At 47.7% G+C, this 22,229-nt stretch overlaps 1 protein-coding gene across 1 annotated transcript in view; it reads left to right on the top strand.

Moving 5' to 3' along the window:
- LOC119394799 (uncharacterized) overlaps positions 1-22,229 on the top strand; it is a 199,253-nt gene that overhangs the window by 152,684 nt on the left and 24,340 nt on the right. Inside the window, exon 3 of the mRNA XM_037662104.2 lies at positions 21,355-21,495. Within this exon, the coding sequence (XP_037518032.1) occupies positions 21,355-21,495 (141 nt within the window). The remainder of the gene's footprint in view (positions 1-21,354; positions 21,496-22,229) is intronic.

Raw genomic sequence — 22,229 nt, 5'->3', positions numbered from 1 at the left:
GCACGAACTATTGCTAATGGGTGTGCCAAACGTAGTTTAATTCTCAGCAAGGAAAAACACTGATCGCAACACATCCTTCATTAAACCACAATAGGTAAGTGATGCGGGCCTCCATTCTGTAGCCTGTCTTTGTAGGCGTAGTGCTGACCCAAGTGTAGTTTTGGGCGCCTCATTTAGGTGAAGTTACTATATAACTCAGCAAGTCAAGCCTGGCCGTTTATAACTTACGTTTGATGTTGGGTTTATCCCACATACTGCGCAAATAAAAACCTATGGAATTGTTTTTTTATGTTTCTTTCATCACAAGCTTCCGATATAATTAAATTGTGGCGCCATTGCAACATGCACGTGAGTTCGGTGACCATCAGAGTTAATATTGATCATATTTTCGGTACATGTAGACACGCTACATCCTCCCTTTATTATTTTGCTTTCTTCTATTTTTGGAGGCGAAATAGAATCTCGCTCTGAACAGGGTGTGTCCGTATTAAGTGCCGTTCTGAAAAACGCTGACCTCGGCTACATTAAACGGCGCCGCCAATCATTCATCTTGCCTAATCTGCGACACAAAGCGGCGACTCCGTGCGAGTCACGTCCATCGAGACGGCGGCTCATGTGCAGCAATGGAAGAGAAATAGAAAGAGAAATAGAAAGGAACAGGAAAGAAAACACAACACAATACGCTGCGCTGCGAGCGTGATAGACAGAATGCAACGCACGACAGAAACACAATATAGAAATGATAGAAAAAGAAATAAACGTGGGTGTTGTAAGGGCCCAAACAGTGGTCTGCCGATGCCGTCATGGAAACGCGAAATGATATATTGGGTCAATGGCACAAAAATAAAAGCAAGGCTGGAACGAAAGCTTCGGTTCAGCGAAAGAATACAAAGAAGAGGTGGTTTACAATAAGCGGAGTGAAAAGTAAAAGAGCAACTCTGGAAAAGAGAGAGCGTATGCGGACCAACGGAGGTGAACACGTCTGGCTCCAAGTTCCAACTCACCGACGCGCGAATTTCCCAGTAAGAGGCAGGACCAACGTTTATTTGATTGAGGGAGCCGAGATTTCGCAGTATCGTTTTCGCTCAGCGCTGGGGTTCACGGCTGCGTTCACTTGAACGCGAGTGCGAAGCATTATTATTCTGTTTCTTTCTTTCGTACTTCATTTTATAGCCACTTTCGTTCATTCCCCTCTCGTTGCAGCCGACACACGGCGATGCGGCTTGTTCGGCGTTCGATTTTCTTAAGCTCACTGAGTGCGTACGTTTCTCTCTTGATACTGTGAAATGCGTGTAGCGTCTTCTTAGCCCGCTCCAAGACATTTGAACCCACTACCCAGTAGATCGATCGACCGGGAACACAACCGCGTATGACGACACACGCCCAGAAACACACGCGTGTGCGCTAGTGATGTCAATGCAGCGCATATGTACACGGGATAGACATACGTGAAATGTTCCAACCGCGGTATTTCAAATTGGTATCTTCTGATCCTTACGCAGCAAACGTTACTGCACAATGATGGGTAAGGTGTTTTGATGCCGTATGGATAACTAAAGCTTAAAAAAAAGCGGTCATGGTATCGCCGCATGGGCAAAGCAATGAATGCGATAGCAACAAATTTGAATGTTATATGTGAAGTAAAGCTAGCTAACTCTTTTGGACCCGATCTCTCGTAAGTCTGCAAAATGCTGGCGTAAGGAAATACGATCGCTCCAGGCAGCGAAGTGTTTTCCGTCCTTTTTGTCGCTTCAACGCAAAGTAAGCGGTGAGAACTCTAATATTAATAATAATAAAAGAAGAAGAAGAAGAAGAAGAAGAATATCTGGGGTTTAACTTCCCAAAACCACAACATGATTATGAGGGACGCCGTAGTGGAGGACTCCGGAAAGCTTAGAATTCAGCACGTACAAGGGTACGAGCCTTCTACTAATCTCGGTCGAGATAGCGCGCGCGACCGCGCCCTTTTGAACAAAGTCCGCAGTTGCTGCCCGAGCGACGCAGCCTCCCCCCCCACCCCTCCCCACTACATTCGCGCCCTAGCACAGGACTCCGGAAAATTTTGACCATCTGGGCTACTTGAAAGCGCACTTCAATCTAGGTACACGGGTGTCTTTTTTTCCCCCTCGCCCCAATGACATGGCCGCAGCGTCCGGGAATCGAACCCGTGTCCTCAAGCATAGCAGCGCTGCACCTTAGCTGATAAATTATTATGGCGGGTCTCAGTAGACATTGCGAGCTTGTAAGCACAGACGTTGCCAATGCATAGTATATTGAATCATGGTATATAGGAAAGACTTGCTGAGTAATCGCATACGCCGGCTTTTTCTTTCTTTCTAGTCAGTCTTATTCTTCTTTTTTTATTTTTCGTTGTTGCGACACTCCCTGCAGTTGGCCCAAAGGACCTTTTTCATTAGGGCCCCTTGTCTCCTAATCAAGATTAAAGGAGACGTAATTGTACTAAATTGAAGAGAAAAGCCAGTGCACACACCTAATGGAAGGGCGCCTCAGAATAGCAGCTCGAGCTATTTCGATGTCTTTTCTCTTTACGGTACGGAAAGGAAGACCATTAGAGGACAGCGCCCTTAGTACTGTGATTCACAGCAAAGAGCGAGAGAGAGAAAAAGAGAGAAAGACAGAGACAGATAAATAAAAATATACTTCCTAGAATACATTAAGGTGCTCCTAATGCCCAACTTGGGCTGCTGTCGACCAAACGTTTCCACTAAAACTCTGCTGCGAGGTATTGAACAATGTAGCAGCATTTGAGGCTAATGGCAAGGGAAGGCCAAGGAACACGATTCACGCAGGAGCGAAATTCTCCCTGAAAGAAGACTCGGAAAGCGTCGTGAGGTGCCAACATTAGCGCTGGGCACTTAGGCCTGCCATATAATGGGTTTCGTATTCCCTTCCTATTCATCTTTTCTTTCCCGAGACACGTTTCTCGCATATCTCTCCTTCAAGCCCTTTTAAATGAAAGAAAAGTTACCCGCAGTGGTAGCTTGGCACGTAAGGTGTCGCGCTGCTAAGCTTGAGGGCGCGGGTTCGATTCCCGACCACGGTGGCCGAATTTCGATTGTGGCGAAATGCAAAGAACGCCCAGTGTGCTTAGATTTAGGCGTATGTGAAGAGAACCCCAGGTGGTCTTAATTATTCTGGAGTCCCACACTAAGTCGTGTGTCATAATCGTATTGTGGTACGGGCACGTGAAACCTAGCAATAAATAAAACAGAAACCGCACAACTTAGCTGTCTCTGAGTAACTTTCCGATACCAGTATTTATATAAAAGTAATCAAAATGTGTGCCCTCGATAAGCCTCTAAGCCCATCGCTCATCGAGTGAGGGTATATGGCCGTGGGAATGAACTTTTCTTTAGCATTTATTTTTATGCAAGAGACTTGATTGCCCTTAACAACGACACGCCTTACGGTTTCCTCGATTATATTGCCATAAAGACCGCCCTTTCTTTGTTCGGACTCATTTCCTGGCATTACGTCATCGTCTAATGCCGATGCACAAAGGCTCGAAAGCGCAAACTAACGGGCACACACCCGCGCGTGCAAGCGCACATAGCGACCGACCTACTAAACACACAAGCTTATATTCATAGCTGAAGAAGAGAGCCCGCGCAGGAGAGAAAATGAAGAGGAATCCGAGGAGCGCCGGAAAGTATAATAGAGATAGAAAAAGAAGGATTTTTTTTCGGGTGGTCATTTATTCCAAAGGCAGGCGCTGGCGGCCCTTTTGGCTTGATGATGAACGACCCGATGAAGGGGGCAGCCGCGGCCGTCCTGCGTGAACGCAAATCCATTCGTTCCTTCTTTTTTTTTTTTGCCTCGCGCGTGCCTCTCCACGGTTTATGAGAATCACGAGTGCACTCTCCACGCTACGCGCTTTCCCGGTGCTCCGCCTTGCATAACCGCACTCACTTATTTTCGCCGCATTGAATTGGGGAGAAATAGTGCGCCCCCACCCATCTCCTTTCCGGCTATCCCGCATGCCCGCCGGCTTTCTTTGGCGAAAAAAAAAATCAGAAAATAGCATAATAGCACGCATGCAGACAGCAAACACGGTGCGCAAAGCTGAGCTGTCGTCCGGTAAAGTCATGCACGTGTTCCTTTTCCTTCTGTATTTTTTTTCCGCGCATTACGCGCCTCTTTTATCTTCGATTCCGGGACGATTTTCTTTGCGTCAGCGCGAAAGCTGCCCCGCTAAAAGAAGCGCGGAGATTCATACTTATTGCTGCACCTAATGAATGAGTAATCAAGGACGACTCCTCATGAAAGGCATGGCGTTCCGGCGTGAGATTGTATGGCGCTAGAAGCCAGTAAGAACGAAATGAAAAACACCTTATTCCGAACAGCTTCTCATCGCACATGGCAAGCGCGATTAAAATATTAACTACCGTTAGTAACGCAACTACTTAAAAACGCGACGCTTATCTCGTAATTTCTTGCTTCGATTACTTGAGTATGGCCACCACGTCTGTTTTGTTCTTCGTTTGCTGCCAGCGACCGACAAACAAGTTTTGGATGATGCTGTACGGATTCGATGCTCAGACGCGTATTGGAGAGTACTGTAGACGCCGACAAACCTCGCAGCACCAAGGCATGCACAATGTGTCAAGAAATTCGGTACAGCGCCGAGGAGAGTCTAATTACACACGCGTAGCGATGCGCCTCACGATAAGTTTCGAAAGACAGCCCCCAGAGCGCGCATTAGCGTGCTGTTAAAATGATCCAGGTACACGGCAGCAGGTGCGGCGCTTGAAGGACCAGCTCGGGAATCTAGCACGCACGCTAGCGTCTTGAACAGGATGCACACGCAAATCAGGGCGCGGGAGCGGCGAGTGAACGAAAACTTAAGCGCTGCAAGCTCAAAATAAAGAAGAAAAGCAAAATTTGCTGGGCAGAAACTTGCGTTTGGCGTTTGTTCTAAGAAATGTTGAAGAACATTTTATGGCGCTTACCGTACAGTGGCGCACGTAAAGGACTGGATAAAACTGCACGTTTTCTTATTACGCTGCCGTGCTCTCGACCTTTTTTTCACCAGAAGCTTGGTTACTGACAAAATTTTCTCATAAAATTCTTTTTTATTACTAAACGAGGTATCTTCGCCAGCTGAATTGTCCGTAATAATATATCGTAAGAGACAGACGAACTCACCCACGCCTCTGCTCTTGCACATATATATCTATACGGCAATGGTTTTTCCGTCTGAACAAACAGACATGTGCATTTCCACTTAGTACAGCAGTAAACATTGCAGACAAACGAAACCACCAAGTGCTTTAGACGCTGTGCAGACAGTAAGAAGCAGGCAGTTACATAAAATATAAATAAATTACAGTTACAAATAAAACACAATAATACTTGTTGGGATTTTACATCCCCAATACCACGATATCATTATGAGAGACGCCACAGAGGAGGGCTCCGCAAATTTAGATCACCCGGCGTACTTTAACCTGCACCTAAATATAAGCAGACCCGCCGCGGCGGTCCAGTGGTTATGGCGCTTGACTGCTAGCCCGAAGGTCGCGAGATGGAATCCCGGCCGCGGCGGCCGCATTTCGATGGAGCCGAAATGCTAGAGGCCAGTCTACTGTGCGATGTCAGTGCACGTTAAAGAACATCAGATCATCGAAATTTCCGGAGCCGTCCCTTACGGTATGCCTTATCAACATATCGTGGTTTCGGCATGTAAAACCCCAGGAAATATTATTAAATATGTAGTATTTTTTTAACAAAGGGAAGCGAAGAGCCATTAACTTTTACGAATTACTCATAACGAACAAAGCTATCGATGAAACGCTTACGTTGATTTTGCAAGTTTTTCTTGAGCCGCTGCAGGCATTTCAAAAAGAGGTAAGAATACCAACTGCAAAACTTGTCGCACCTTTGGTCACTTTGACCTTTCACATAAGGGGGAGCAACTGATGGCCAGAACTGCCAGATTACTCCTCCCCCCCCCCTCCCTCGACAACAACAACAATATTAACAACAACAACAAAGCCGGCACCGCCACTACTACCACAAACACCACCAAAGCGAAAACCACGCAGGATGTTGTCGACGTTTCTCGTTCATTGACAACGGCACACGTACACGTTGCTTTTTCTCAACTCCAGGCAAGCTGACTTCTATTTCGCCCCCGACTGCTCTGCCCCTATATATACTTTCAATCCCTCGCTTCGCACTCCCGCATTGTGTACCGAAGAAAGTTCTTTCTTCCCCACAGTTCTCGTTTTTCATCTCGTCAAAAAAAGAACCCCCGTCGACATGTAAAGGAACTGCACCTTCACGCTCGCGTAGTCGGCTTCAACAGGGCGCGAACTGTTGTCGAGAAACGAGTATCGATTATGCCCGCAGCCAAAGGGGAGGGGAGCCCCTTTTCCAACAGAGGCTCTACTCTCCGTGCAACGCGCTCACTCGAATCTTATGCGCACGGTCCACAGACCCGTGGTCGGTCGTGGTCGTTGGTGCAGCCATTGCCACGGCTGCATCAGAGAACCGCAACTTTGCGTCCTCGCTGGCTCGCATACAAATGAGCGTGGCACGCACTTCTTCTCCGAGGGCATAGTCGGGCTCTCGCTTGGACGCGCACTCGCGCACTGTGCAGGGACGTAGCTTTATTTTTTTTTTTTTTTGGCCGCGAAGTGTTTTTTGCCGTTGGTCACTGCCTGCTTCTTCGTCCGTATGCACGCATTTATGATGCAGCTCACGCGCCGTTTCCTGCGAGGCCGAAACAAAACGTGAAAAAAAAAAGACTCACTCGGTTCGCATTGGCTCGGCTTGGCTAAACGCACTGGTCCCTTCTTTTTGTGGTCCGTCTGGCGGCTTGTTCGCCTTCTGGACCCCGCGTGTGCGATGGTTTCGTCGACGGTTTTTGTTCCCGCTTTCTTTCAATCTCGTTTTCCTTCGCTCTCGTACAGCTCAGTATTGGCCCTGGATCTGAAAAAGATTGAAAACTTTTGACTCTGTGCCTGCCCAAGGTTAAAATAAATGCTCGGTTCTGGTTCGTAAAGATAGAAATCGACGTGCTGTCAACGAGAGGTGATCGTTCATTTTTTGTCTGGTTGCGATGGACGTGTAATAGGCATGTGCGTCAGCTTACGCCTCAAGGTAGGAATCGCGAGGGCCTTATTCGCACAACGAACACACACAGAAAAACAAACAGACAAAAGAAAAGAAACATTTATGCAAAAGGTGTTCTTAACTGCTGCTACTGACAAATTTTGATGGGAGTTATCTTAGCACAAGTGGATGGCAGGTAAGAAACAACACTAACGAACCAAAAGCTTTCCGAATTAGGCCCTTTTGACCAGAAAAATTATGCTTTGACAAAAAGGGTGAAAGTTATGAAAGGGGGAATTATCTTCGCCTAGATTGCCGCGTCCGATTCGACTTATTAGTTTTGCGGTGTTAGCTTGTAATCGCTAAACAGACAACAATACGAATCAACACATTCAACTTGGAAAAGCTGCGTCTTTAACGATCGGTATATCTTTGAAAGCTTGCCTTTTTTATCATTTATCTGGTGTGATGATCGCGGCTTTACATGCGAACTCGGCTGCGGCCGGTTTTGTCGGAACACTCCGGTATTGACATCCAAGATATTCGTTTGTCGGACATTCATAGTTATAAAAGCAATGTTATCCTGTCTATTTGTAAGCGTACAGTTTTTACATTATCACTTAGAAGGAAATGTAGAGTCACCGTCCATGCGTGTTTCCTAACGTGCACTGTGCCGTCGCAGGAACGGTGGCCTATATGTCTGCGAGGCTTGTGCTGGCTGGTGTTGAGCGAGGCTTGGCAATAAACGGGCACATATATGGTTGCAAAATAACTTAGAAACCTTCACAGAGATTTCATTCACTCGTTGTAGGTTGTAGGTTCGGTCCCTATAAGCGAAAAAGTTCCTTTTTGTCCACTTTAATTCCTTTCCATTTATGTCGTAACTACTAGACTGCATTCAAAGACTACAAATGATGTGCCCTATGCCTTCGTTGGCTTCATTGCCTGTTGCTTTCATTTTGTTGCGCCGAACAAAGAAACGAGCCCTCGATCCAGTTATCTTATTTCGTTAATTTCACAACAGTAGTTTACTCAACAGCACTGCGTAATCAAACGGAGAACAGAAGAAACACCCCACAAACTGTCGCAAGCGAGCTCTGACCTTGGCGTGTCTGCTAAGTGCATAGGTCAGTCGGTAGGTTTTAAGTTTAATAAGATCGTGCAATCAAGTAGGTGTTCTCAAAAGTAAATAAATACTTCGTTTGAGTATCCCAAGAAAAAAGTTCATTATGTGCGTACTGTTCGAGTACGAAAAGAACTAATGTAATGAACGGAACGCTCCCAGACCAAAGAGGGGCATTGACACCTCCGCGCTTTGCATATGTAATCTTTTGCCGCTTTTCATGCATAGCGAACATCTAACACCCCACCTTGCATTGCCCTGCTCTACATCCTCATTGAAAGAATAAAGCTTTTCCTTTTTCACATCCTGACCTGGAAGCTGTACAAAAGGACAAACTCGAACACTCTGATGAGCTCGTTACATTCGCCCACTTTGGAGTTACTAGCGGCTTGGCGCGCGTGATTTAGTGTGTGCCTACCTCTCCACCCTTTCTCCCATTTACTCATCAGCGACCTTCGGTCCTCTCATTCCTGATTAAAAAAACATTATCTGTCTATCTAGCCAGACACGTATTCGTGGTGTCTGGGCTCTCTGAGAACAATGTTAATCCTGGCATGACTTCCCTAGAACTCGCCTGCATACGACAGCTTCCAGCGCCATATTTCATCTTGAGTAATCGTAAAATTTCTGTTGGTAGGCAGTGATAGCAGCCATCTTAAACAAACATGACTGATCCCTCTGCCATAGGAATCGGTAAAACACGAAAGTGAAACGTGTATCCATATAATTAGTTGAATGTTTATAGTGCATTGCTATATGAGAGCTTGTACAATGTCTATTGGTGTTTGGAAGATATAGCACCGCTTGATGTGGGCGCACCCACGTTGACGCGTATAGTGGCACGCTGCCGTCCCGACGACTTACCCCCATGATCATTATTTAACCCTTGCGGTAGCTGATGTTGTTAAGATATACTTGGACACCGCATATATGGTGAATCTCGCACAAAGATGACATGAACGCGCACATAAGCATGCGCATAATAAACATTGGTACTCGATATGCACCCCTTCAATGCGTCGTGAAACGCCAAGAGAAACGCGACGAGCGTCGCGTCTTCTCTCTAGCCTGGCCGTGATTTTTTACAGGGCAAGCAGGGAACGCTGTGCGGTAGCCACGCGAGCGCCGGAGAGCCTTTTTTTTAACACGAAAGTGTTTTATACCGGAGTCCACCACGGCTCCACTGACGCATTTCCGTCACGGATATGATGTTGTAAAATATAAAGACTAACATATGGCAAAGAAAAAACTATAAGAAAAACTTCCGTCACCGGGAGTCGAATTTACGAACTCTCGCTCGCCAGCGCGCAGCGCGAAGCGACTCCGCCACAGACGGCATGTTATCTGCTTTGCTAACGGCGAGCTACTTATCTACAACATTTGCCGGTGGCGGTACTCAGAGATCGGCGGTACAGCGTGTTTTCGTTATCACTAGCGAGATGGCGCGAAGGGCTCGAAGAGCGCGCTTTAAAAGTCGTCTCCCACGCGGATTAGCGCGCGCCTCGACAGGGCGTGGTCGCTCGTGCGGGCGCTTATCTAGTGATCTCGGTGGTTTGTACGTCTTGCGCTCTGCCTGCAAGTTTCCGTTGAGAGCACGAAGATCACCTCGCTCACTGCAGCGGCCGCTTTAGCGAAAGGAGCGCGCTGCTCACACAGAAATAAGTTACAACTGTGACAGTTCGCGCTCATCCTGTGTATGTTCGTTCCGCGCGTCCTGTCTGCTTGAGCAGCGCATTGCAAGTTTCGAACGGCTTGCCGTTCTTCGCGTAACGTTAAAATTTGATGCTGTAGCACTCATTCCTTTGCACTTGGGGCGAAAGAATGCACAACAAACGCTCAACTACGTCTGTGAAGACACATTTCACTTTCGTGTTATGCCGATTCCTATGACAGAGGGATCAGCCATGTTTTTTTTTTTTAATTTGAATGAATGCTAGGAGCGAGGATTGGGATAAAGCCGCCACCTCTTGGTGTGTTAAGGCATTGACAAAATTACACTTCTGCTATCGGAAATGCGCTGAATGGAACGGTCGTAGCAATGGTGCGCGAAGGCCACGCATTACTTCACTCTACCGTTTCCAGATGGCGACACCACCTCGCGAATCAAGAGCACTGCGAGAGGAAAGTGTGAGAGGTAAAAGGCGCGTTCGTGTAACCTCCTCCATGTGTATGATGGTAGTGCAGTAGGTCAAACGCCCGCTAGCCATCGCTGCGGAACGAGAGGTCGTGGGTTCGATTCCTGTCAACGTAACTTCTAGTTTTTTTCCTTTGCCATCTGATCGCGTTCATTTTGCTGACGTATTTCCGTGACGGAAATACGTCATGAAAGTCTTGGTGGACCCCGGCATAAAACACTTTCGTGCTAATAGGTTTTCGCGTAGACCATCTACAGATTGCAGCCTGCGGCTCTGTGATTAGAATTCACTGTTCGGCTCCTTCGCACATTAGCTATCATAAATTATTCAAATGAGTTTGGAATATATGCGGTATCTGGTCGCTAGACGACGCGACGCTTGCTTCCTTTTGCTTTCTATCAGTTATTCACTCTCTCTACTTCTCTCTCTCTTTCCTTGATGTTCTCTTTGTCTCTCTCTTTCTGCATTTCTTCTCTCTATTTTTCTCGTTCTAATTCTTTCAATGCTATGCTTTACTCTCTTCCCCTCCTCCTTTCCCTCCTCCTCACGCTCACTTCTCTTTCCCACCCCCCTGCTGCACTGTACTATAGGCGATGCGCAAAGCGCGGACGACGCCATCTGCCGCCATGGCTCGGAAGCGCTCGCGGGGCCCAGAGAGCAGTGTTCCCGCGAGCGTCTATACGCGAGTGCACTGATGGATGTGTTTTTCATCGTGATTAACGATTCTGGCGGCCTCAGCGATGTCGTAAAAATACCTGCTGCGTTGTCGGCTGCTCAAACACACAAACAAAATCGCCAGGAACGCACGTCCTACAGGTTTTCCGATGCTATTCATGAGCGAAAGCGACGGCGGCGGTGGATTGCGGCTGTACGACGTAGAAGCTAAGCAATCGCGCTTTGTTTACGGCAGTGTTAGAACGATTACCGTGTTTTATTCTTCTTTTTTGTCGCTACGTTTTCAGCGAACGCTACTACGTTTACATTTGGTCGCCCTCGCCTGCATTGTAGACACTACAATTCACATGAGGGTTGTTATTACTGATAAGACGCGATACCTTGGCTCACTTGAAAAACGAATGGCGCGAAGCGCAATGCGAGAGAATGTAGGGCAGGTGAACGGCTCCTTTAAAAAAGCGCCGTGGAATCACACGTGTGGTGTACGAAATTGGCTGCATTCTACCTATTGATGGCACTGGAATGCGATCATCGGTGCAGAATGTTCGTTGTGCGCTTCTGCACCGATGATGACAAGCTTATCGTTTATTTTTTCCAAGTTTATCGTGCTGGTTTCAAAGTTTTACCAACGCTGACCCTTCACGTGGTCGACCCTGTGAAATCTATAACGCCGGTGCGACAGCGCTCCCTCAAAATCTACTATATCAGCACATGGCACATAAACGAAGCTACTGTGTCAAGAAAAAAACATTGGTTCACGCGTCAACGCATGCAGGCGTTAGTGATCGGGACGTTATAAAGAAAGCGGTGTACTTACGATGAGCTCCACTTCGTAGGAGAAGCTTGTTGTCGATTGTCTGTGACAAACACTTGTCGCGTATGGGGGCATTGTCGTCCCACACAGCTGTGACATCGGACACATGTCCGCTATTATAAAGTGCGGCTCCTTTGCGCACACTGTTGCCGCAAAAGTAATTATCTGGGACGCGCACAACCGGCGAATCGCACGCGCGCAAATGAGGCGTCTGCTACGAGACCCGCGAGCGGTTCCAACTGCCGCCGCTACGCGGCTTTCAGTGGCGCCCCTATAGGCGCTGCGCATCGCGGATACAATGCTATGCTATGCTCTGCTAGCGTGTCTGGACAGCCGAGTGGGGTTAGGACGCTCGCCTTGGGATCGAGGGTACGCTGGTTCAAATCCAGCGTCGTGAAGAATATTTTTGGCGAGAATTTTCCTCTTTCTCTTTCTTTATATCTTTCTTTCGATCTCTCTCTCTTTTCTTTCTTTCTTTCTTTCTCTGCCTTTCTCTGTACTCGTTCTCAGGTTTATTACAGGCCACGCCGTAGCGGTGAGTAGTGGGATTTGCCCAAATTCTGGGGAACATGCCCGTTCATGATGATGATAATTTTCGGACGCAGTCACACACTCCACACACTTTAGGCCGAGCTAGAACAGCCCTTCGCTGCTAAAAACAAAATACAATTTCTTGACATAGCGGGATTCGAACCCGCGTACCAACGGTGCGGAGGCGAGCGTCGTAACCACTCGGCTATCCAGTCACGCTAGCAGAACAAGCATTACTGGAACCATGCGATTGCGTTTCTATGGGGGAGAGAACGAGAGAAATAGAGAAAAAGAAAGCAAGAGAACAGAGCGAGAGAGAGAAGAGAAACAAACACAAAGACAAAGAGAGAACGAAATAAAGAGAAAATAATGAGGGAGAGTGAAAGAAAGAGATAGAAAGAACAGAAAGAGAAAAAAAGCATTGCATAATCATGTAGAGTACAATATAGCAAGGATGCGGGAAAAGGAAGACGGTGAGGATGAGGAGGCGTGATGTGGGGCTGAGGAGGAGGGAATGGAGGGGGGGAAACCACCAGCGCCGCTGTTTCGTCATTCTTCGCGCCACTGGCGCGTAGCTTCCCAATTTCTTTTTTCTCAAAAATCATGCTCGCTTTTTGGTAGCCACGAATTCGTACCGCAATTCACGGTTAGCGACTCAGCATCATTAATATGAATCTGCTCCTCACTATGTAGCAGGTTCCCAGCAGCGGTGGTCACATTCTAGAGCGAAGCCTGAAAGCCAGAACGCTTTCTTTCCCAACAGATATCCATTTTTAGATGCGAAGTATCTTAAGGCGGAGCTCAATCCGGTGGTGGTGGTGGTGGTGGTGGTGTGCGGCGGGACCACCCTTACTGCGCATGCGCATACCCTCTCCACACACCTTCTCTCCACACACCTCCCTTCCCCTCTCCACTTCCTTCTCCCCTTCCCTCACCCCTCCCCCTTTCCACTCTTCCTCTGAAACGCGGGCTAGACATGCCGAAATTCTCTCCTGCGCAACACGCGATGAGCTCGAGCGCATGCGCGTCCCCCCCCTTCTCTCTCCTCTCCTACGCTGCCCCCTCTCGCCCGCCTGTCGACCGCGTTCCCCGCTCACCCTGTGAGAATTAACGGCCAGGTAGGTGGAAGATACGACGCGCGTAGCGTCCCTCTTCGCGTTCCACGACGCGAGGTCGGTAGCATGCCCAACGAACGCCAACGGAACGCGATCGTGCAAGTGCTCCGGCTTCGCATCGCCTCATGGTCCCCTTTAGCGGAGATGGTGTAATTTTTTATGGCAACGCCGGTGATGTTAACCTGATTTATCGCCTGGCTTGCTGCCCCAAGTGCCGGCGATGACTGGGGTATATAGAATGATCGCATAAACGCATAATAATACGTGCCGTCACACGCACACATACATACGCATTATAATTTGCCAGGATTTCCTTGCAAGTAATGAGCCCAGTACTGGTCGAAATATCCCGAGCCGCCTACAAACGGGACTTTAGTAGCGCAGTGTGTATAACAGACGTCGAGAGCACCATTAATTTCAGTTACCAAAAGCGGAGAGAAAATCGCGAGTAATTAACGACATGACAGGGTCTTCACGCAACGCAATGACGCACACTAGCAAACCTGTCGCGCAATGCCGTGTACAAACTTCGAGGTATACAGCCGAGGCGCGCAACTAAAGGCTAGGATCTCTGCAGGTGACGCCAACGGGTGGCACGAACGCGCGACGCCCGCGGCGCGCCACGTTGTTTGCAAGGACAGTCATGCGCAATCATACGGCGCAATATTTATGCTATTCTTTCGCGAATCTGGACGGTAGTCAACGTGTTGGGAATTAACCGCTCGAGAAAGCCCGACACTGCGGCTTCTGTCGCAAACGTGTGTGTGCAGTTCCCATTCGAGTGCAAAAAGATTACTGCGCGCAGGGACACCGGCAGTGCAAAATGGCGTTGCACCCAGGCTTATATAAGCACGAGATAATCTTTGCAAAGACCCTGCATTAGCTTTTGCTCAACCCCTGTTGCGCAATTTTTTCCGAAAACATAACCAAGAAATATAGCAAGTAGTAGTGTTATCATTAGCTATCAAAACATGCTTTTAAGTGAGCTTGCTGTCGAACTTTTCGTAGGAGAGTTAAACAACGGGACATGAAGAACAACACATGGGCGCAAGTTATCAACAAGTTATCTTATATAAGATGAAAACTGATATAACTACGCCCACAGGCGTAGGTGCCATATTTTCCTGTGGTGAGAGTGACCCCGAAGGCTATGCCCGTTGGGGAGAGTGGGGGAGGAAGGGGGGGGGTGTTCACTCCAATAGCATACTACATGACTAGAATGAATTCAGTGAGCAATTAGGGATGTTACTGTTTCCAGCCAGTAGATGGGGCTTCTGACTGCAGCGTCTATCTACGACCTTGTTTTTGCTGTCCCATTGTTCAGCGCTTCTCTGAAGGAGGAGAGGAGAAGGATGAAGGAAAGGCAGGAAGTTTAAGCAGGGCTGAGCCTGGTAAACTACCCTGCACATGGGAAGGGTAATGGAAGTTAGAGCGGAGGATAGAAACGTCCCTGTTGCCACCGACGTAACAACAGTTCCGCGCTTCACATCACAGACGGGGAACCGGTGCGGTATCCCTAAGAAATCGCAGCAGCGTTTTCGTTGCGTTTAGGAAGTGTGACGAGCAGTCCCATGGTCCGAATACCTTCTCGACGGTGAAAGCGTTTCCGTCAATGATTTAGTGCAGTACGGAGGTGAAGCTTGTCGTTTGCATAAGACGAGCTACCCGGAGTTTGTCATAAAATACAAAGCACAGTCGTTGACGAATTTGTTGCCGAGAAATGTCGGCGCATCGTCGAATACAACAAATGCAGTTAAGGTGACGTGATTGGCAGTCGAGACACTGCTGTTGCTCTCCATCGTTACCTACTTTAGGCAACGACAGTTTATTTCCTCATAGGAGAAGTGACGGAAATGAAGCCATATTGCATTTTACGCCAGTTGGCTGCGATTGTCAAAAACGGAAGCAAGTTCTTCCCAACTTCGAGGCAGTGGCACGCCGTCTTGTCCCAGACTACGACGTCTTTCATTTCCGACTGAGATTGACATCCCTTGAGTGCAGTTTTCAGAAAAAAAAAGACAGCACTTTCACAGCCGTGACACTTAAAATATGGCAGGTTTTTAATTTTTTTTTTGTCAATTTTAGTGTTACTATCAGAGCGAGAGCTACTTTTCTTTTATATATTATTCTATACAATTTCACCGTAGGAAGACAGCTACTTTGCCTCGTCAGCATTCGCGTGAATGAAAATTTCTCGTTCGAAATAGGATGGACTACTCGGAGTACTTGGTATTTTATTACAACAAAATAGTTTAGGAGTGCAAGAAGAGGCAACACAAGAACAGACTATCACTTGTTTCTGTCATCATCTCCGTGCCCCGGTACTCAAGCTGTAGCACGTCTTCGCTCGCTATAAATGCATAAGGATTGCTCAGGCAACATATTTAACATTTTCTCGGATCATGTACTCCAGTGAGTTAAGTCATAAATTGCGAAGACATGAGTTGCTTAGGTAAGTTATTTCTTTTTCTGTTTTTTTTCTTTATTTTAACTCAGTAATATTCTCCCCATATTCCCCGTTTTGATATTGTCCCCATGTCCCCATGTCCCCGTTTTGGTAATCTTGAAACTGATTAAATATGTAATGCTGAAAACATCCTTAAGGTACAAGGTGATAGAAACATTCTTCTAATGCGCACTGCGATCATCAGGCCTTCGGCCAAGAAAGTTTCCCCGTGCCAAATGAAGGAAGGAAGACAGCAGAGAAAGGAAAGGCAAGGATGCCAATTAGTTTAGAATAACTGGTTTGCGACCCTACACAGCGGAACTGGATGGGGAAGTTTGAAAGTTCGAAGAGTCGAGAAAATGAGAGATATAGGGAGACAGCACAGAAACAACGTCACACTCCGTCAGTGTTGTGCGGTATACGCCTTCCCTATCAATCTGCTGCCGCTCGTACAAGTCTGTTGTCCTTAAAAGCTTTAGCAATTCCTTCGCTGCCTTCATCCTCGATGACTTTTCAGGATCACATTCCAGGACGGTTGCTATAGCGTCGTCGGTTTGTGGTCAAGGCGAGCTAGAGCGATCGCGAGTGATCGTCTCTGCACAGCGTAGCGAGGACAGTTACAGAAGATGCGCTGGAAAGTCTCCTCGATAACACAGCCGTCACAAAGAGCGTCACAACGCTCTTTATGCAAAACGAACATTTTTATAAGCCTATAGCTATGACAGAAAAAGAAGCCCGAGAGTCATGAAATATTCATGCGCACTGGCAATACCATCTCTCAATTTCCTAGATTTCGTGGCCAGGTGCGTATGTATGAGCTGCGGAAATATTAACGATGAACGTACCATTCTGAGAACGAAGCCATTGCTGCGACGAAGCGAATGAGCGGCAGTACACCCCTCCACTGCTCACCTTGACGCACGACGCAACTTCAAGAGACACGTAAATGCGGGGCGAGAAAGCTATTGTTTAGGACAGGATATCTTTGGGGTGGCGTGCTTCACGGTGGCGTCACTTACCGCTCTCTATATGAGCAAAACGGAAATGCCTCATGTTGGTCAGGGATACGCACGTTGATTCTCTTTACTAAACTCCTGTCTGCCGATGACTTCAGATTGATTGAACACGCCATCTTCTTATAAAATGAACTTTACATCTCTCTTATTTCTTAAAATATGTACAATGCAGTAAAAAATAATTGACATCACACGAAGTTGTTAGAAATAATAGAATCCGGAAAAAGGCTGCCAAACCGTGAAACACTGAACACGATTATTTCAGTTCCGTGCCGGTCCGCAACTAGAGACTTTTCATCAGAGACGTTTCATTTGCATTGCTGCAGAAGAGAGATCCTATGATTCAGTAAAACACTTCTAAAGATTTCAACTCCCAGGAACACTGCATCTGAGCTCCCAAGCATGAAAACATCCAGCACGGATTACCACAGTGCTTAAGTACAGCGATTCGCAAGCGAGGATATACAAAGGGATAAATTCTTCTGATATATAAAAGCCCGGAGTGGCAGAGATTCACTCGATCTGTTAGGCCACTCACTGAGTAGTGACCATCGAGCCGTGCGTGACTGGAGTGCGCGCGCCACGCGAGGTCGAATAGATGGCTGTTGTCGTGGAACGCGGAGCAGCGCGATGTACAGCCGATGAGAAGACAAAGTAAACATTCTTGGAGGAGCGAAAGGCCGGAATTAGGGGCGCGGGCTTGGCTAAGCCTACGCACACTTCTCGAGGAGTTCCTTTCGCACGCCTACCGTGTTTCCCCACTTCTGGCGTGCTCCGTTTACCTAACGTCAGTATAGGGTGGCGTACGAGGTTTCCCTGCGGCATAATTGCGCACGTACGCAAGCCGTTTCCTTTTCGGCCAAAGCAGAGGCAAGCTCAGAGCCCCGCGCTAATCGAATAATGCTATACTCACACGAGTAAAGATTACGACGCTACGCGCGCACTGAATTAACTGTTTTCTCGGTTAATCCCGCAGTAAACCATCGTGACTGTGCAATGTACCTTCGCCTCTGTTATTCCTTTTTTTTTACCGTGCCTTATCTAATTTGCTTATTCGTGGCAAAGGTTACACGACGAACACACGACGTACACGGCGAAACTGATGCGACTAATGTTGTTCCTGTGATGCTGATACACAAACTCCTGTTCCGATGCAGGTGATGCACGTAATTTAAATGAGTGTAAATTATCATCCTTAGTCACCTGAAGGACTTTTTCTGTGGCGAGTAGATAAAGACAGGTTTGCTTGCATTGTTCTGTGCTCGTCTTTGTATGCGTCCCCAACAATGTTCCTGATTGCGGCCTCTTTGCTCACTGCTTGCTATGTATGTGTAGTACACTGTTCCAACTTATCGGCGCACTGCGTTACTTGATTGTGGTACTTTCCTCGTTTCTTTTTTTTTTCTGGGAATTGCGAGATTCACGTCTGTGATTCGGCACTTAACCTTCGCATTCTGTGCTGGAGTGATTTGATTTTGCCTTCCTCGGCATTTTGTTGTGGACACCCAAAGGAAGCAACTTATTAACTACTACCAGCGCTACTACCAGGTCCTGAGTAGTAGCGCTGTTGATTACAGAATTACCGAACTCCTTACGGCCCTATACTGCGCACTCTGAGAAAGTTGCGGCACGGTTTCTCAAGAGCGAAGTATTGCATTACGTCACCATGCTGAAAACTAACTCGAAGTGTCAGTGCAAAGACTTAAAATAAAGAATCGTTGCGATACCAGCCAATTGGAACGTTATGCGGCGTAAGGCTAGCACCTCACTGCTTTAGGAGACGCGGGCGTTGCAGAGAGTGAGTCAACCATCGTGCTGTATATGGCCTCAACACAAACTTTACCATGATAGCACAACACGTACAAAGCTATGAGCCATCTGCTGATTTACTCTAAAGATACGCGCGCGAACGTGAGCGACGCCCGGTCGGTCAAAGTAAAGTGCGCATTTGCTGCCGAAACAGCGCGGCACCCCCTTCGTCTTTTATCTCCATGCGCCTTTTAACGCGACTCCTTGCCCGACATCTCGACTGTATAGGGTCTTTTTCCTAAGAGGTTTCAAGCACTGGTGTGTCTCTACTGTAGAATTCTTGAGAGCAACGCAGAATACCAATTGGATCAATTCCGGGTTTGAACTCTGATATTTATCTGATTTTTTTATTAAGACACGTGAGTTTTTGTGCCACACACCGCGTTTTTTTTCTACTGAGGTACCCAAAGCTTTTGCCTTAAAAATGGACGAGGATACAAACTGAAAACGAAAGCGATGATCTCCAGATAACCTGGATCCAGTTCACCTGGATATACCACAGCTGCAGTTAATGAAAGCGCTGCGTCACATGGACTTTAACCACCGCTCTCCAAGCAAACTGTTTCGTCGTTCCCAAGGGCGTCGTTCTACCGAACCGATGCCCGGCAGTTGTCAGAGGTTACCGCAGCCATGTCAGGAATGCGCCAAAGCGAAAAAAAATAACCTCGTCAGCGAGATGTCTCTTGGCATCCTCCCCGAACGTACACTTACCGTTCACTAATGATCTGACTGTTAGCCCTTTGCACCTCATCTTTATTTTTCTGTCTTTCTATCTCTCATTTCGGCGTCGTTCCTGGGATGCCTCGACCTTTCCACCAGGTCTTTTTTTTCTATTCCGCTCTCTCTCTCTCTCTGTTTCGCTCAGTTTTTTATGTGTCAGGTCTCGTACGTGAAAAAGCAACCGCTAGGCGGAAAGAACCGCAGGCTCGTGAGTAATGGGGTTGGGCGACGCCGGCGCTGCATTATCGGTACATGCCCCGAGAAGACGCAGCGAGGAAGTGCAGAGGGCAGGGAGTGGTAATAGTCGAACTCAGGTACAGCCGTCGGAAGCGCGGGGTGATTTGCGCAATGCGTGGGACACGCGTAGAAGCGGTCTTTAATGATGTCACCACTTTCCGAAAGCAGATAGACAGCGGCCGTTTATTGGCTCGGTTTTGATGTGACCGTACGTCGCTAAATGCGGTGCCCGAACAAGCGCTGCTGTCGTCCAACGACGGATTCTGGGGAGTTGGATAACGGAGGTGATCTGAAATACGACGCACGCTGAAGTTCACGCTACTGCTTTGATCTGCGCCCACGGTAATCAGCGAATAGCTCGGAGCAGCAGCAAGATGCACAAGCTATAGTTCAGTATGAGCGCCAGCACGGTACTTGTTATTCAAAGGGCTACAAGGCTGCGCGGTGGTAGGTAGCGAAATATATATAAAAAATTAGAGATATCAACAAACGTTCAATCACTCGCAGTTATTATTTCCGTCTTTTTTTCTATGGCGGGGCTACGTTGCGTAACCACGAGCACAGTGTTATAGTTCATATTCAAAGTGACCGCACTTGAGCTTAACTGCACAAGTAATGAATGCTCATGCTATCTAATGACAGCATGAGATCGTTTGTGCAGAATCACCAACCCGTTACTTCGGCACTATTACACACGCGCCGCGGTGGTCTAATGGTAATGGTGCTCTACTGCTGACCCGAAGGTCGCGGAATCAAATCCCGGTCGCGGTGTCCGCGTTATCGATAGAGGCGAATAATACTTGAGGTCCGTGTACTTAGATTTGGGTGCACGTTAAAGAACCTAAATTTCTGGAGCCCGCCACTACGGCGCCCCTCATAATCGTATCGGTGTTTTGGGACGTTAAACCTCAAGAATTACTATATATTATCGGCAATATTACAGACTTTTGGCCGAATTCGTAGTAGTTAATCATATCTGTTCATCATTCATATCATCATGACGGACAACTCCACACGCAACTTTTGTGATAGCGAATACACCACAGCCATTATCCTCATTTACTGCCCTTCTTTTAATAATAAAAGGTAATTAATCAGCTGGTTGAAGCCAACTGAAAGTGAGAATGCATCAGAAGAAGTAATTCTGAGACCTTGAACTCCACCTTCATCTGCACATAAAGACAACTAAAGTACTGCCAACTGTTTTGTAGACGATGTCGCCGTGCGACGACTTGCGTCCACTTAGTGTGTCTCATCTCATTGTGAGTATGGCTTTGTGTGCGCACGTCTCGCTCCGCGCGTCCTTGGACCATGGTCATTCGTGTCGCCTGCTTGCAAAGTGACGCAGACATTGCTGCTGTTTTTGAAATCGAGTAGTCTCAGTGAACGACTGTGTACGTAACGGAGAACGATACGTCTTCCTCACCGATGGCACATCCCTTTCGCCCTCCATCTTGCTTCTTTTTGTCCTTCAATTTCTACTTTCCTTCCCTCTGCGTAGGGTAGAAAACCGAACACGCTTTTCGCTGACATTTCTTTGCTTCCTCCTTTTTCCCTTTTCCTCCTCCTCCTTCTTCACCTCATGAAGCACACTTACCGTACCAACCGCTGTACAAGCATGAGCCCTGATGTTTTTTTGTTTTTTTTTCTACTCAGTTCGCATGCTGGGACAACCCTGCCGGCGCAACGAGCAGTGCCTCAAGATTGACAAGAACTCCGAGTGTGATGACGGCTATTGCAAGTGCAAGGACGGCTACTATCTCTTCAATGACATCAACGGCACATCCTGTCTACCAGGTCTGCTATCAGTCCCTTAAGGCGCATTCACACTTGAGAAGCGAAGAGAAAGCGAAAGCGCCAGAGCGTCCGGAAAACCGTTTTCGCGCGCGTCGGAAATGTTCACATTTGTTCTGCCTCTCCCGCATACTGTCGCCGCCGCCGCGGCCTTCGCCACTTCGAGAATTAATTCTCTTTTTCCCGTTTCCTGAGCATTTAATTTCGTACCAAATTCAAGTTAAGTATGCAAAACACGGAAAATAAATAGCTTTCACCTTTTCAAACCGCCGTTTCGGGAGATACACCAGCAGAAACCACATAAGCGGACACGGCAGCAGTGGCGGCGGCGGCGGATTCACCCGGCTTTGCAAAACGCGAGGCACGTTGGGGCACGCCGACTCGCTGCTGCTACACCTTTTTTCTACTTCCAGTGTTCTCGTCAATCGTAATCCAAACCAGGTTCTCGAGGAACGCGTCCTTGTCGAGGCTGTGAGTCTTGTCGCGCTGCACGGGTAGTTTGCGAATGCGCCGATGCGAGCCACCGCCGACGCCTTGGCCGCCATGTTGAATTTGCGGTCTGTTGTTTACGTCACGTGATTTAAGCTAGCGCAGCCAAAGTACGGCTTCCCGTGAAGCGGAAAGGCGATCCGCTTTCGCGTGGCGGAAAAATCGGTCTCGGACCGATTTTTTCGCGTCCGCCTCGCGGCGTGGTTTTCCGGCCGCTTAGGCGGCGAAGCGAGTGAACTTCCGGCGAG

Source organism: Rhipicephalus sanguineus, chromosome 5 (genome assembly GCF_013339695.2).
Source record: "Rhipicephalus sanguineus isolate Rsan-2018 chromosome 5, BIME_Rsan_1.4, whole genome shotgun sequence".
NCBI classification, from domain to species: Eukaryota; Metazoa; Arthropoda; class Arachnida; order Ixodida; family Ixodidae; genus Rhipicephalus; species Rhipicephalus sanguineus.
The sequence above is the reverse complement of the archived record's forward strand: the minus strand, read 5'-3'. Positions and strand labels throughout refer to the sequence as shown.